The sequence below is a fragment of the Mustela lutreola genome, chromosome X (assembly GCF_030435805.1).
Source record: "Mustela lutreola isolate mMusLut2 chromosome X, mMusLut2.pri, whole genome shotgun sequence".
NCBI lineage: Eukaryota > Metazoa > Chordata > Mammalia > Carnivora > Mustelidae > Mustela > Mustela lutreola.
The window spans coordinates 99,400,609-99,416,165 of record NC_081308.1 but is presented as its reverse complement, the minus strand read 5'-3'; the positions used below and the strand labels follow the sequence as shown (position 1 = coordinate 99,416,165).

General features: G+C 40.3%; 1 protein-coding gene across 2 annotated transcripts in view; it reads right to left on the bottom strand.

Annotated features, from left to right (window-relative positions):
- Positions 1-15,557, bottom strand: part of PLS3 (plastin 3) — an 83,963-nt gene that overhangs the window by 16,640 nt on the left and 51,766 nt on the right. The window contains exons 1-4 of one of the 2 annotated variants that reach the window (XM_059156699.1): positions 8,987-9,002; positions 8,698-8,861; positions 2,144-2,273; positions 1,531-1,663 (exon numbers count right to left, since the gene is read on the bottom strand). In XM_059156699.1, coding sequence (XP_059012682.1) covers positions 1,531-1,663; positions 2,144-2,273; positions 8,698-8,799 — 365 coding nt within the window. In that variant the 5' untranslated portion in view covers positions 8,800-8,861; positions 8,987-9,002. Of the gene's footprint in view, positions 1-1,530; positions 1,664-2,143; positions 2,274-8,697; positions 8,862-8,986; positions 9,003-15,557 lie in introns of those variants that run through there. The other variant, XM_059156700.1, reaches the window with a different exon arrangement.

Here is a 15,557-nt window from a genome sequence, read left to right as displayed (position 1 = left end):
ATTCACCATATTTATTGAGAGCCTAAATGATGAGCTAGGCACGATATTCGGTATTGCTAATCCAGTCGTGAGATAAAGAAATGTTCTGCTAATTAGACTAGAATCTGTGATTTCTTCGGTTAGAATCTCATTCGGTAAAATCTGGACGAAGACACTAACATTTTAGGTGTTTATAATACTGCCCCAAAATATGTGATTCCACACAGGGAAAACCATGCTTCTTTCCATGTCAGATTTGTTTTTTTTTTTTTAAAGATTTAAATTATTTGGGAGAGAGAGAGAGCACAAGTGGGGGCGGGGGTAGCGTTGCATAGGGAGAGGGAGAAGCAGGCTTCCCGCTGAGCAGGGAGACTGATGTGGGGCTCAATCCCAGGACCCCAGGATCATGACCTGGGTCGAAGGCAGACGTTCAATGGACTGAGCCACCCCGGTGCCCCTATGTCAGATTTAAACATCAAATCAACAGCATCTCCTACGTAGCAGAGCAGCTCCCTCGCTGCGATCTATTGAAAGTCAGCCCTCGACACAAGGGTTTGAAAGAAAAGAAAGAATAAAGAAAAGAAAAGAAAAGAAAGAAAAGCTTTTTAAAACGTTAAAGAAGAAAAAAGAGAAGAAAAAGTTAATGAAAAAAATCAACAGCATCATGTGATTCTCTCTCTGTACTAAAACACATGGGAGAATTAGTTCTTTAGTGCCTATACATGGACGAAATGGCATTATCTTATGGTTTTTAATGGGGATCATAGTAGATGCAGCGTGAAATGCAAAGGGGTGTGAATATTCTGACTGCATTTTGGTTGGTCTAACAAGCTCCTGAGCGGCAGAGGCAGAGGATGAACCCAGGCCGACTGATTACGGAGCATATGCTCTTAGATCATCAACGGGACAAAGTGTTGATCATCTTACATCCTTTTTACCAATATAATGCTAGCTCTGGGGCAGCAAGGACCAACACAGTTTTCAGAACTAAGTAACTGGAGAGTGAGAACTGAAGAGGAAGCTTTTTTTGTATTTTGAAGCTATGGTACTTCATTTTTTTAAAAAGATTTTTATTTATTTATTTGACAGATAGAGATCACAAGCAGGCAGAGAGGCAGGCAGAGAGAGAGAGGAGGAGGAAGCAGGCTCCCTGCTGAGCAGAGAGCCCGATGTGGGGCTGGAACCCAGAACCCTGTGATCATGACCTGAGCTGAAGGCAGAGGCTTTAACACCCACTGAGCCACCCAGGCGCCCCGAAGCTATGTACTTTAAAAATAAGTAGACACTGACATACTTAAGTCCAACAAAGTTGTCATGTTCTGCTTGTACTTCAGCAGAAATTGGAAGCTGGCAGCTTCCTTATAAAGCAGTCCCCAGTCTAAATGAGTGAGTTTTAGATTTGTATCTTGGTGGTACTTTCTCAGACACACCCAGACGACTTTCACTTCTGTTTCCCGAGTTGAAGCCGTCAAGCACCCAGAAACCAATAATATATCAATTACGTGGAAGGCTATTTTGGAAATCGGGACACAAAATCAACCAACATCTTACCAGAGCACAATTCCATCACCCACAGCTTTGAACAGGTCGTCAGTATTCGGGTTCATGGGTATTACGTGTCTGCAATCAGGATCATTTTCCAAAGCTTTGTTTATCCAGTTAACAAAGGCATATTTTTCTTCCTCTATAGTCATGTTGAATAATAAGAAATTAGTTCACACTCTAGGTTGACTCTAAAGTCTAAAATAATTTGTACATAGTACTGAAAGTTAACGTGTCACAAACATGAGTTCTCCCCTTTGAAAACCCAGATACTTGAATACAATATGGCTCTTATGAAGTACAAAACAGAGAGCATGAGCAGGGTTAACCGATCCTTAGAAAAGTTAGTTACCAAATTCTTTAAAAAAACATTACTTACATTCCTGTAGAGTTCTACTATAATAAAGCCGATCATTGCTCACATCATATAATATGTCTTGCAAGCTAACAAAGCCATATGATAAATACTTACAATGCCGTTACGGCAAGTATTAGTCCCAGGTCTAAATACACACCACAGTGGGCTTCTGCTGTATTCTTAATTAGGAAGCAATGTTTCTCTAGCAGCCCTCCTTAGGTCACTGCATCACCCTGATGCACCTGGAAGTCGTACTATTATTACCTGAGTAAGAATGCTGCGTTCCTTCACTGGACAGCTCGGAAGTGCCTCCCAGAGCACAAATCCCTTCTTTCCTGTTGATTGCTTTGCGGAAGGTTTTAGCAATATCGCTGCTTTTTACCTCTTGGAAAATCTACGAATGAAAATATGTTGTTAATTCACAGTTTGTTTTAAATCAGGTGCAACGATAAGCCCTTCTATCTTCTTTTAGACTCCGCTCACCTACATTTTCCCATATGGGTAGTGAGTCTTAAAAGGAGATGGAAAACTGGGCTTGTGCTTTTAAGGTGCTAAATAAATACTACAATACTGCTACTGAAAATGAAGCCAGACAGTCAATTGCACACACTTGTCAAAAATGTTAAGTGCCACATGCATTGAATCCGCTTTAAGCCGCCAGCTAGTGTGGTTCAAAGGCATAGGTAAATCTGCTAATTTTCTACCAACAAGTAAGGCTTTGTTCGTTCCCTGGAGAGAAAAAGCTGAAGGATCCCCCTTCTTTAACCACAATTCTTAATGCAAAGGAAGACGAAAATTTAATGATTCAACCAAAAAAACCTCTTTTGGGGGTACAATGGTAAGAGCGTGTTCAATCAAAATTTACAGAGTAATCAGGTGAAAAAATGGGTTGAGTTGGCAGCAAAAAGACAACTTTGGAGAATAAACACAAAAAAGAGGCTTTTCAGTAACTGTCTTGAGTGTTTATGAAATCTAGCTTCTCGTCATGAACAACATGGTAAACAAAATGAATGTGTGCATTCTAATTGTACAAAGCAGGTGGTAACAAAGCAGATTTCATACCCTTTCCTAACTGCCTGATTGAATGAATGGATGTTCTAAAGGACTACACAGCTCTACATATTTTTTAAAGATCTCTATTTTTTAATGATCTATTTATTAGAGAGAGCACAAGAGGGGAGGGACGTGGGGATTGAGAAGAAGAGAGAATCCTCAAGTAAACTCCCCGCTTAATGCAGAGCCCGGAGGTGGGGCTGGATCCCAGGACCCTGAGATCATGAACTGAGCTGAAACGCAGAGTTGGAAGCCCAACAGACTGAGCCACCCAGGTGTCCCAGGACTAACTATATACTTTTAAATACTGGAACTCACCTAAGCCCAAACTTGTTTCTGATCTACCAATGCACATGGCTAAAAACTAGCTACTTCCAATAAAATGAGAGAAACATGTAGCATCTTCATAAAATTTCTTTAAAAGACACACCTGGGTGGCTCAGTCACTTAAGTATCTGACTCTTGATTTCCGCTCAGGTCATGATCTCAGCGTCGTGAGATCAAGCCTGGTGCAGGGCTCCATGCTCATCAGATCGTCTGCTTGGGATTCTTTCCTCCTCTCCCTCTGCCACTCACATTGTACATGTGTGCTCTCTCTCTCTTACTCTGTCTCTAAATACGTAAAATCTTTTTTTAAAAAGGTGTTTATAACACATAAGTGGACCTACAGAAGGAAACATACTACCCTAATGGAAGAGTTGCTGAACAAACAGAACAGGAGTCAAGGGCCTTTGGCATTATTGACAGTTACACACACACACACACACACACACACACACACAAATCTCAGGAGGTGCAGCCCATGTTTGAAGTTCATAGACCAGGGTCACAATATGTAGCAGTTCAGGTTTTATCTATGAGAACAGGCACGAGGATAAGTTTGAAATCCAGCCCCATGTGCCACTGACCAACCCCTGTGTCCTGCACAAGACATCCGTCCAAAAGCTGGGAGGGCCTTTTCTATTTAGGTTTCCCAGGAGGGAACCCTTTTGTCATAAATCCACTAATCCATTAATCCAAATCAGAGAGAGAGAGATTTTCTGTAACTGGTGTGAAAGTTGTTAAAGGTGTTGTGGGTGGCTCTCTCTCTCAAAGCCACGCTTTTTCCTCTTGCCTTTCTAAAATCCTGTCTTTCCTTGGACTTTTATTTAGGAAACTAGGGAGTAGTTAAGTTCCACAAGATCAAGCTTAATTTTCAGAGCTGTGATTTCTCTGCTCTACCTGTAATGTCAGAGGTGGAATTTCAGAATGGGTGTGCACGTGTGCGAGTGTGTCTATGTCTACTTATGTCTATAGATACACACACACAGACTACTCTAAATATTGCACACAGCCAATAAAATCATTTTCCCTCCTTTCTGGCCATTATACGGACTCCTGTTAGGTATCAATACTGTAGAGCTGACTACTCAGGCACTCTGGGCAAGTTCTAAATGATAGAAATTCTTTTTATGCACACTGATTTTTTAAATCCAACTTTCGTTTCATTTCATTTACCTTAACTTCTGAGCCAAGATTATATGATAAAATGGTGACCAGTGAATGTAGCAGTCTTCACTGTGATGCGTTTGGTTCCCATACCTCCCCTTTGAGAATTATATATCTGCTTAGTAAAAACGCAATATTCACTATTCTACCCCACTCTGAACTCCACTTTATTTAGACATTGTCTAGTAAATTAAAATCTGAAATGTGTGCTTTCTCTCATGACTGAGGTACCATAAATCACTTGCATGACCAAAAAAAAAAAAAAGCATACACAATGTTATTGCCTCAGAAATGACCTATGAAAAGTTATTTTTTTATTAGGCCTATTTTTGCCTCAAGATCGTTTGCTTCTAAAATTTAGGTTGGGGGGCACCTGGGTGGCTCAGTGGGTTAAAGCCTCTGCTTTCGGCTCAGGTCGTGATCCCAGGGTCCTGGGATCTAGCCCCACATCGGGCTCTCTGCCTGGCAGGGAGCCTGCTTCCCTTCCTCTCTCTCTGCCTGCCTCTCTACCTACTTGTGATCCTGTCTGTCAAACAAATAAATAAAATCTTTAAAAAAAAAAAAATTAGGTTGGTTTCCATGATCACAACTGCAGCTAAAAAATAAATCCAAATTTAAATATAGCATGGAAAAAAGGAACAATACAAATAATAAGTTAAAAAAAGAATGTCCACTGTGTAATATCCTAATGCAATTACTTATATTACTGTAGTTAAGTTCATGCTTGGGAACGAAAGCAAAGTTGCAATTAAATCAGTTAATTTTTAATTGCCTTACAGAGGTTATAGGACCTTCGTTTTCTAAATATTTTTAAATAAATGTTTCCAGCCAAGCTCAAACTTTCGGGTTCATGGTAATTTCCTCTGTTGCGTAGATTTAAAAAAAAAAAAAAGCAAATTAAAAGGGATAATTGAAGATTTACGTCTCTTCAATGGATTCACAGCAGGAGAACTTGCATTTTGTTTTCTAGGTTAGGGAAGAATTGCTCCAGCGGATGATAAAGTTATTTGAGTAGAAAACCCTGGCTTAACAAGAATCTCTGAAATCAGAGATAACACAAGGCCAACTACTGTGCTGAAGTCTTCTCAATGAATCTTTTTCAAAGCTGCCTGTCGTGATACTAATGAGCTCACTGTTAGTGCTGTTTTCCCTCGAGGAGGAAGGACTGGCTTTGTCATGCGTGAGCAAACTCCTGGGGACCCTGCAGCTCTGGTTCTATGCATCCCCCCCTTAATGGAGTATATATATGTATATGTTTCTTATTCCTTTTTAAAGTTTCATCACCTTTCTAGTTCTGTGCAGGACTAGCAGCCAGACAAAGCAATCCAGAGGCATAATGACTTAGGAGGAAGGAAAGATTTCAGAAAGAATTGCAAAATATTGACTGGCTTCCGGGGTTTGAGGCTTGCTTCCAAAGTGTTTCCAAAGTAGTACACTTGAATTTTTTCTTTTCTTTTTTTTGGAATCTGTTGTAGGCCTGAGCTTAGTAATAATAGGAAAAGAACACTGCTTTACAAAACAGAACAGAAATCAGTACCCCCAACAGTTGACATCTACATAGCGTTTGCTATATGCCGGGCACTGTTCTAAGCACTTTACTTATATGAAGTGATTTCATCTGATGAGACTGGTGCTATTAGCAAAAGTCCTAGGGCTGGTCAACAACTTAGTGCCATCATGCAAGAGCAAATTTCTCACTGTGAAAACAAGAGTTTAATGCAGACATCTCTGCTGAAAGGAAGGGCCATACCAGTCTTTTTAAAGATACAGGTAAAACAACAACAACAACAACAAAAAACCCAAAAAACCCCACCATTACCTTGTAGGTATAAAAATCCAGTAATGTCGTTTTGAGAGACTTAGAAGAAACAAAATCCTGGTATTAAATTTAACTAACATTTGAAGTGTACATAATAACTTAGGGATTCTTTTCTGCCCTATATATATTCTTCTCCAAAATTAACATAAACTGATTTTGTCTGTAGGCCGCTTTGCAATTAACACCTCTTATGCAGCAATTTAAATAAAAAACCCCAAGATGTAAGAACACGTTTATTTCTACTTCCTTATGTTAACACCTGATAGGAATAACTCGCTTTCTTTTTTACAGATGACGAAAATCTACCCATATTTTTGACAATTTCTAAGATGTCTCATCAGTGACAAAGCAGATGGAAGCGGACGGACATTTGCTCAGACACCCGTTTTTCAGTCCGGTCATGGCGGTATCATTCTGAAATTTCAGGCAGGTTATTTTACTGTCCTTCACATTTCAGATGTCTTGAACAGAAGGGAAGTAACTGGAAAAAGCTACTAGTCCTATGTGTAATGCTGGGGAAGCCACTTCCTTTGTTCAGGACTCCAAGCTTTTATTTTTGATTTGAAAAATGAAAGAGTATACTGGGGCGCCTGGGTGGCTCAGTGGGTTAAAGCCTCTGCCTTCAGCTCAGGTCATGATCCCAGGGTCCTGGGGTGGAGCCCCATATAGGGCTCTCTGCTCAGCAGGGAGCCTGCTTCCTCCTCTCTCTCTCTGCCTACTTGTGATCTCTGTCAAATAAATAAATAAAATCTTAAAAAAAGTGGAAGAGTTTAAATATACTGATTCCTTCCAATTAGAAAGAAATGTACATTTTAACCTGAAATGTCCTCATTAATATTTTCTAAAAATTCCTAGCGATGCCAAAATTAGTATGCACGTCATTTACTTTTTAAGAATATACTAGGGGAATCAAACCTTCTCCCTTAAAAGCCTCCGACAGCTCGGATGGAAGAACCTGCAACATTTCAAGACCTACAAAATTAAGTATTTCCCTAAGATCATTTTTCTCAAAGACACTTTCACAATTTTGTCCTTAATAATACTAGCCACACTGCAGATCTTCACGATTTAGGTCCGTTCTTTCTAGCAGATTAAAATTCTGGGCAGTAAATTATCTCAAAAATTAACCCATCATAGTTAACTACTGCTCTAAGCTGCTTTAAATTCACAACTCAACATGCAGTTCCAAGGGGAGCACGTTCACATCAGAGACATGCAAGTGCTCATACTGCAAGTCAATTGCAACTTACTATTGAACACAGAATTCAAAACAAAAGGCTTTGGCAATAACTGAAGACAAAAAACAGTGGGTAGGAAATCAGTATTTCAAAAGAAGCCGACAAGAACGCCATCATGACACATGTCTACATTTTTAAAACAGCAGCCCTCCCCGCCGCACCAAATGCTCTCAGCTCTGGAGACATCATTAGCCAATCTGCTCTTAACAATGTTCTAAAGGAGTTAATTCTAATGGGAGAGAACATACCAGAATTTCACTGGCTATAGGGAGCCTCAGTTACCATGGAAAAGGAGGATGAGAAAGCTGGGAAGTTGGTGAAAAAATGAGGCAACTCATTACCTGTTTGTAACCCAGTAAAAGGAATGCCTAATTAGAGCTAGACAAACTCAGCCTTAAATTAATAAACCCAACCAATAAAATCTTCAGGGTGTTCTTCATGGAGGGAAGAGGCAACCGCTACATCTCAAATACTCCTGGCAATGGCTATGGACTGAAAATGGCACCAGTCCCCTCGCTCATTGGCAGCTACAGTGTCAGGCTTCAGGAAGGAGGGCTAGAGAACCCCTCCCCAAGCACTGAGTGCGGAACTCTAAACTCGGTGCTTGGAAGTGGAAGAATTAAGTCAGCCCCGAACCCTGAGGAGTATCTGATGATACTAGAAATTTTAAATGCCTCCTCCAATGGACTAAAAAGATACGCTTCTAACTTTCAATTATCAAAATTATTATCCTCAAGAAAACCGTCCGGTTAAATACTACTAAGACAAGAGTCACAAACATCTTTTAATCAGAAAGCTCAAGTCAGGAAGCTTCCAAGACTGTGAGTCAGGGTGTAGCATTAACTAACATCTGGGAGCACCCTATTCCCCAAGGCAGACACCAAGGGAGATGGAGAGAGCACTTCAAGGACGACACTTAGCACCTTGAAAAATCCCCTTTGAGGAAGCCCTAGAGGAAATGGTTCGCCTTTCAGAGCAAGTAGAGTAGCCGTGATGTAGCTTTGATTCTTTCAGTGTTCTTTTTCCCAATTCATTTGCTAAGATACTCTAATGGCTAAGAGAACCCAGGACACTTGGTGGGATGATGGAAACTTCATTAATCCTAACAGGACTAATACGAAACATTTAGCAACTTCACAGGATTGACTACTTTTAAGATCCCGCTAGACAAAGGAACAGTCATGACCCCTTATACTAATGGTGGACTTACACATACTTACATAAACAAATTCATCGAAACTTATCTTCCCATCTTTATTCCTGTCACCATCCAGCATGAGTTTTTGAATAATTTCTCTCACTTTATATCCTGGTAATGGCATATTGGCCTCCTTGAAAAGCTCATGAAGTTCATAGTCACAGATGAATCCGTTGCTGTTGAGATCTTTGTAAAGAGGGAGAGCAGGCAAAAAAAGGAAAAAAAAAATTAGAAGAAATAAGTGAACCTCTTGGAGTAGTCTTATGATGAGCATTTGTCTTCATTTGAGACTCAGTTCCTACTAAGCTCGCCTGAACACAGTGTTTGCTCTTCTTGCTGTTTGGTACCTAAGGTTGTTGAAAAAGGAAACGCAAATTTTAACAGAAAGCACAGTTTTACACCATGTTTTCTGTATTTTAAACAATGTATATGTAGCTTCACTTAAAAATAGCATCCCTGGGGTGCCTGGGTGGCTCAGTGGGTTAAAGCCTCTGCCTTCGGCTCAGGTCATGGTCTCAGGGTCCTGGAATCCAGCCCTGCATGGGGCTCTCTGCTCAGCAGGGAGCCTTCTTTCAACCCCCCCCCCCCTACCTGCCTCTCTGACTACTTGTGATCTCTCTCTGTCAAATTAAAAAAAAAAAAATAGCATCCTTAATACTAACAAAGCAGAGTTGCCTAATAAATTATTTTTCAATCATGAAGCTGACAGGACTTCTAAAAAATAATTAATAGACAACGTACCAATAAAACACCGCCATGGTAGAAAACGGTTTCTGTTGTATCTATTTAGGAGTTTTACGTCCCTCATTCTTCCATTAGTCTGGTGGAACAGTTTATGAATGGATGCTGATTATATTACAAAGCGCACCTGAAATTAAACTACCCTCTTCAACACCACTTTTTTCCAAGAGCTAATGTAAATAAATACGGAGTTCATAAAAATAAATGCAGTCCCGAGTAATGCAAATGTTTACCATGACTCTATAAATAACCTTTTTATTTTTGTGCTAGGACCGTTCTAACGGAGTGTATATCTTAAGTGCTGATGATGCTTAGTCTGAAACTATTCAAAATGAAAAAACAAAAAACTGATCAATGACCAGAAGTTAATTTACTAAGAAAGAAGGTTAATGTCCTGAGGGCTGTAATCTCTTGGGCATATATAGTTTTAACAAAACTGGACTTTCACCACAAATTTCAAATACCTACTGTTTCAACAGTGCTTTTCCTTAGGTTCCTCCACTGAATTTCACACATAAATTTATTACAACAAAAGGATACAATCTCAATAGAGAAACCAGAGCACTGTTCAAGAAAATGTATTGTGAAATTAATCTATCTGATACGTTACTTTAAAACCTGACTGGGTGCTGTTCTGGGAATGGGGGTACTGCTGGGATTGATAGAGAAGTCCTGTTATTCTAATGACAACTACTAAGCAAATAACATCTAAGGTGAGGTAAGACTATAAAAATATAATATAATGAAATATAACTTAAGTGCTGTGCTGAAAAATAAAGCAGGGAAAGGGGTCAGACTGGGGGCTAATTTGCCCGCCCCCCCCGCCAAGGCTCCTGGCATCCAGTGTCTTGCGCTGCCCCATACCCTACGACACATATGACCCCCTCCCGCAAAACAGAATTATGCAGCTCAAAATGGCAGAGGTCAAGGATGGCCACTTTGACAAGGTTATATTTGAATGAAGACTTACATGAAGCAAGGGAACGAATTGCAGATATCTAGGGGGAAGAGATTTCGAGTAGAGGAAAGAGTAAATGCAAAGTCTGTGATATGGAAGAGTGTCTGATATGGTTTGAGAAGAGCAAAGATCCAGCCAGGATTTGAGCAGAGTAAACAGAGGAGAGAGTCAGGGATGAGGCTCGGGAGCTGATCACGTATACTCTTACAGATCATGGAAAGTACTTGGGATTTTTTTTTTTTTTTTTTTTTTTAAGATCCTGCTTATTTATCTGAGAGACAGAGAGAGAGGTCAAAGACAGCAAGAGAGGGCACACATAGGGAGGAGAGAGGAAACAGAATCTCCGCTGAGCAGAGAGACCAATGCGGGCTCGATCCCAGGACCCCAGGATCATGACCTGGGTCGAAGGCAGACGTTCATCGAACTGAGCCACCCCGTTGCCCCTATGTCAGATTTAAACATCAAATCAACAGCATCATGTGGTTATCTCTCTGTACTAAAACACATGGGAGAATTAGTTCTTTTAGTGCCTATACATGGATGCTTAACTGACTGAGTCACCCGGGCGCCCCACAGATCTTATTTTAAGTGTGATCTAAGTGTAATTCATTTCAGCTAATTTTTGTCAACTATTAAAATATTAAATATCCTATGTAAAACCATTTCCGCAATATTTTGAGGGCTGATAAAATTCTATATTTAATTTTAGTGAAGTATATTTGTAGATTCAAACAAATACTCTTAAACGCAATTGGCACATTTAAATCTACCAATTAGAGTATCTATACTTCTCAAACATCATCCCCAAGCTACCCCAAACTTCTGAAAATCATGAATATTCCCTTCGATAAGAGTACTTAATTTCCCTAGGGCACATCTTCGCTTTCTTTGCTTTGAATTAATAAAAGGCCATACATCATTTTCTTTATAAAGTTAAATAGAGGGTTGCCTGTGTGGCTGAGTCCACAGTCATAAAGTGACTGGCTCTTGATTTTAGCTCAGGTCATGATCTCAGGGTCATGAGATCGAGCCCCACATTGGACTCTGTGCTAGGTGTGGACGTGCTTAACATTCTCACTCTTGGGGTGTCTGGGTGGCTCAGTCAGTTAAGCATCTGCCTTCAGCTCAGGTCATGATCCTGGGATCCTGGGATCCAGTCCTGCCTCAGGCTCCTTGCTAAGCGGGGAGCCTGCTTCTCCCTTAAAAAAAAAAAGAAAAGATTATCGCTCTTCCTTTCTCTTTCTCTCTCTCTCTCTCAAAAAAAAAAAAAAAAAAAAAAAAAAAAAAAAAAAAAAAAAAAAGTAAAACCGAGCTCATTACTAGGGTGTAAGCATGGCATACAGAAAGATACACAGCATGGCTGAAAGGATGCAAGTGAGAGTAATGGGACATAGGATTTGCATAAGTCACCTCTCTGGGTCTTCGTTTTCCCACCTGTAAAAGATGTCTTTGGATCAAACGATCCCCAGATTCCCTTTTTGACTCTAACACACTCTGATTCTAAACTTGAGTAGCCAAGACTTCACAAACCACACACACACACGCACACATACACTTTTAAAAATATTGGAGGTGAAATTGTAATACATAATAGAAACAAATATATAATAATAACATTCTGATCACTACTGCATCACATCACCTAAATACAGCATTCCTTCATTTTTAGATCTTTTAGGAAAAGATGGCTTATTCCTTGCCACTATTAAAACTTTGTCCACCTGGGGGGTGCTAAAATAGCTCAGTTGGTTAAGTGACTGTCTTTGGCTCAGGTCATGATCTCAGGGTCCTGGGACAGAGACCCAGCATCTCCCTTTTCCTCTGCGGCTCCCCCTACTGGTGCTGTCTCATGCTTTCTCTCTGTCAAATAAATAAAAATAAAAAAGTCTTTAAAAAAACAAAACAACACAACTTTGTCCACTTGGCAATTTCTGATAGAAAAATATTTTATGGGCTGCCTGGGTGGGGTGGCTCACTAGGTTAAGTTGCCAGCTCTTGATTTTGGCTCATGATGTTGGGGTCCTGTGTCAGACTCCACACTCAGCATGGGGTCTACTTGACATTCGCTCCCTCACCCTCTGCCCCTCCCACTCATGCTCTCTCTCTCTCTCTCTTAAATTAATAAACAAATCTTTTAAAAATATTTTTAAAATATTTGTTAAAAGATTTAAAATATTTTTAAAAGATTTGTTTATTAATGTATTCTACTTTACCCTGACTTCTGAAATGATGTATCTGAGCATAATTTATTTTATTTATTTTTTATTTTTTTAAAAGATTTGATTTATTTATTTGACAGAGAGAGATCACAAGTAGGCAGAGAGGCAAGCAGAGAGAGAGGAGGAAGCAGGCTCTCTGCTCAGTGGAGAGCCCAATGCGGGGCTTGATCTCCGGATGCTGGGATCATGACCTGAGCCGAAAGCAGAGGTTTTAACCCACTGAGCCATCCAGGTGCCCCAAATTTTTTTTAAAAAGATTTATTTATTTATTTGGCAGAGAGAAAGGGAACACAAGCAGGGGGAGAGGGAGAGGGAGATGCAGGCCCCCCTGACCAGGGAGCCTGCTGTGGGGCTCAAACCCAGGACCTTGGGATCATGACCCAAGCAGAAGGCAGACGCTTAATGACTGAGCCACCCGGGTGCCCCTCTGAGCATAATTTAACCTGTGATTGACTCCAGTTTTGACCTAGCATAGAACAGGTGCTTAATTGTTCCTTTTGTATTCTCAGTGATCTAACAGAAGCAGAAGGCAGAGATTTTTAAAATAAGTATTGGAGAACGGTGAATTCAAAACGACCTGAAACCAACCAGGGCGCCGAGAGTCTAGGCCATTTCGCAGGTTATCAGCCTTAGGTAGAATAGAGATGTAGGCAATGAAGAGAATTAACATTTGCCTGAGCCCTTTCTGAAATAACCTGTTGGGCATTAATTAGAAGACAGCTCACTGACATGATTAAAAGATGCCAGGAAGTACCTACCCTAAAATATAACTAACATAAAATAACCACGTGTAGAAACTCCATTTTGAAGTAAGAGTGGTAATACACAGATGCTGTTAGTAACCGACAGGACCATTTTAAAGGGGGCTGGAGGGGCAGGACTTGGTCAGAATGCAGCAATCTTCCTTATTAGGTTGTAAATCTTTTGACCTCAACCCCAGTACGTGGCCCAGTCCCTTGCATGTAACAGGCGATGGGAAAAGACCATTTTTTGTAGGACTACTGATTCTCAGGTATTAACCAGGAAAAGAATGTTCTAATCTAATGAGCATTTTAAAAACAGAATTAAACAAACAATAAGGAACACATACAGAAATAGCACTGAAAGACCGAATGGCAATTCACCAGGAAACCATAACGACAGAAATATCCCTTAAATAACATTCAATCTCATTCCCTTTGTTCTAATCCTGTCCCCACCCTGGCAGCCTTCAGATCTGTAATTTGGTTTTCTAAGTGAACACACCCACAGAGGAGTACCCTGGTAGAAAACCAGTGATGGCTGTCAGGTCAGGAGTTCCGTTCTAAATGTAGAAACCTGCTTTGTTTGTATTAAGAAATACCGTGTGCACTTGGTTGGCAGAAGGCAGCCTCCAGAGCAAATGGAGAACCTACTGTGTGGCCAGCACTAAGCTAGACACCAGAGATACAGAAATTAATGACATTTTACATATTTTAAAAGTTTTGGGGTGCCTGGGTGGCTCAGCTGTTAAGCGTCTGCCTTCAGCTCAGGTCATGATCCCGAAGTCCAAGGATCGGTCCCTGCTCCGCGGGAAGCCTGCTTCTCCCTCTCCCACTCCCGCTGCTTGTGTTCCCTCTCTCACTGTCTCTCTCTGTCAAATAAATAAATAAAATCTTAAAAAAAAAAAGTTTTACCTACTCTGCTGTTTTCCTATAATTTATCAGCAGATCGTATTACCTCCCGTAATCAAAGACATTTTAGTGTTAGTACTAGTAAATTAGAGCCAGCCTTTCTTAGAACTCCTAAATCGTATCTTTTTGAAGACAACAATTTCAATTTCAATAAAAAGGCAGAGGGAGCCTAAAAAGGCAGCTTGCAATTAATTTTACAAAATCTCCCAGCTGGAAAAGTACTTGAAAGACAAAATAGGGTGCAATTATTTTTAAAGAGTTTTATGCTAATTTTATTTCCAATCCCCAGCCAAAACATGCGCGCGCGCGCGCACACACACACACACACACACACACACCCTTAAACTATTATCAGAGATCTAATACGCTGTGCTTTGGAAAGCCAGAAAATCAAATAGCACAATGGCATTTTAGAAAGCTTCCATCTTATCGGTGACATTATTACTGGGAGCCCAAAACGAGGTTTGGCGGTGATCTTTTTCTATTCGGAGTTTTGACATAAACATGAGAATTTAATAATAAACTGACCCCCAAAACACAGACCTGGATTGAAAACAGTCTGAACAATTAGAAACTAACATCACAACGTCCTGGCAATAATGGCAGCCCTCTATTTTCTCATTAAAGCTGCCGATATTCTGGAAGCCCTTTCTGGCTCATTTGCCACATCTTCATTAAACTACACATTGGCATGGGGTCAAACAGGTTCTGCATTTCGAAGACTCCTATTTTCAACCGCCTGATAAGCTAGATACTATCCTATAGCCTGTACTATCTAGAGCATTCTTAATGCTTCTGTGGAAGCAAGTCTCAACTTTTGGGTTCAGAAAATAGGGTCAGTAAGGAAGTCGACATTAACAAATGGCAGGAAAAAAAGAAACTCCAGACACATCCCCGCTGAACAAAGTTCCCGCAGAAAGTAAACAGCTAAACATTCAGGCCACTGACCAAGTGTTCTTCTTTTTAAAGAAAAATCACTACACTTAAAAAAAGAAAAATCACCAGCAGGCTCCCAGTGCTACACCGAGAGGCCTGTCTTTCATACTGGCTGCTGAATTCCTCAGAAAGGAACCAACTGTTTGTAACAACAGATTCTCTCTGTCTGTTGCTCTGTCTCTGTGTGTGTGTGTGTGTGTGTGTCTGATGACACGTGTAAGTTCACATCTGCATTCTGTTTTAAAAGAAACCCCATTATGCTCTTGTACCAAGTATTATTTAAAATGCCAGTTAACTCTCTCAATACCCTCCCCCAAGTAACCTTAAAGTAAATAAACTTATTATACAGCCGTGTTCCTGCAGAAGTTTGAATCAC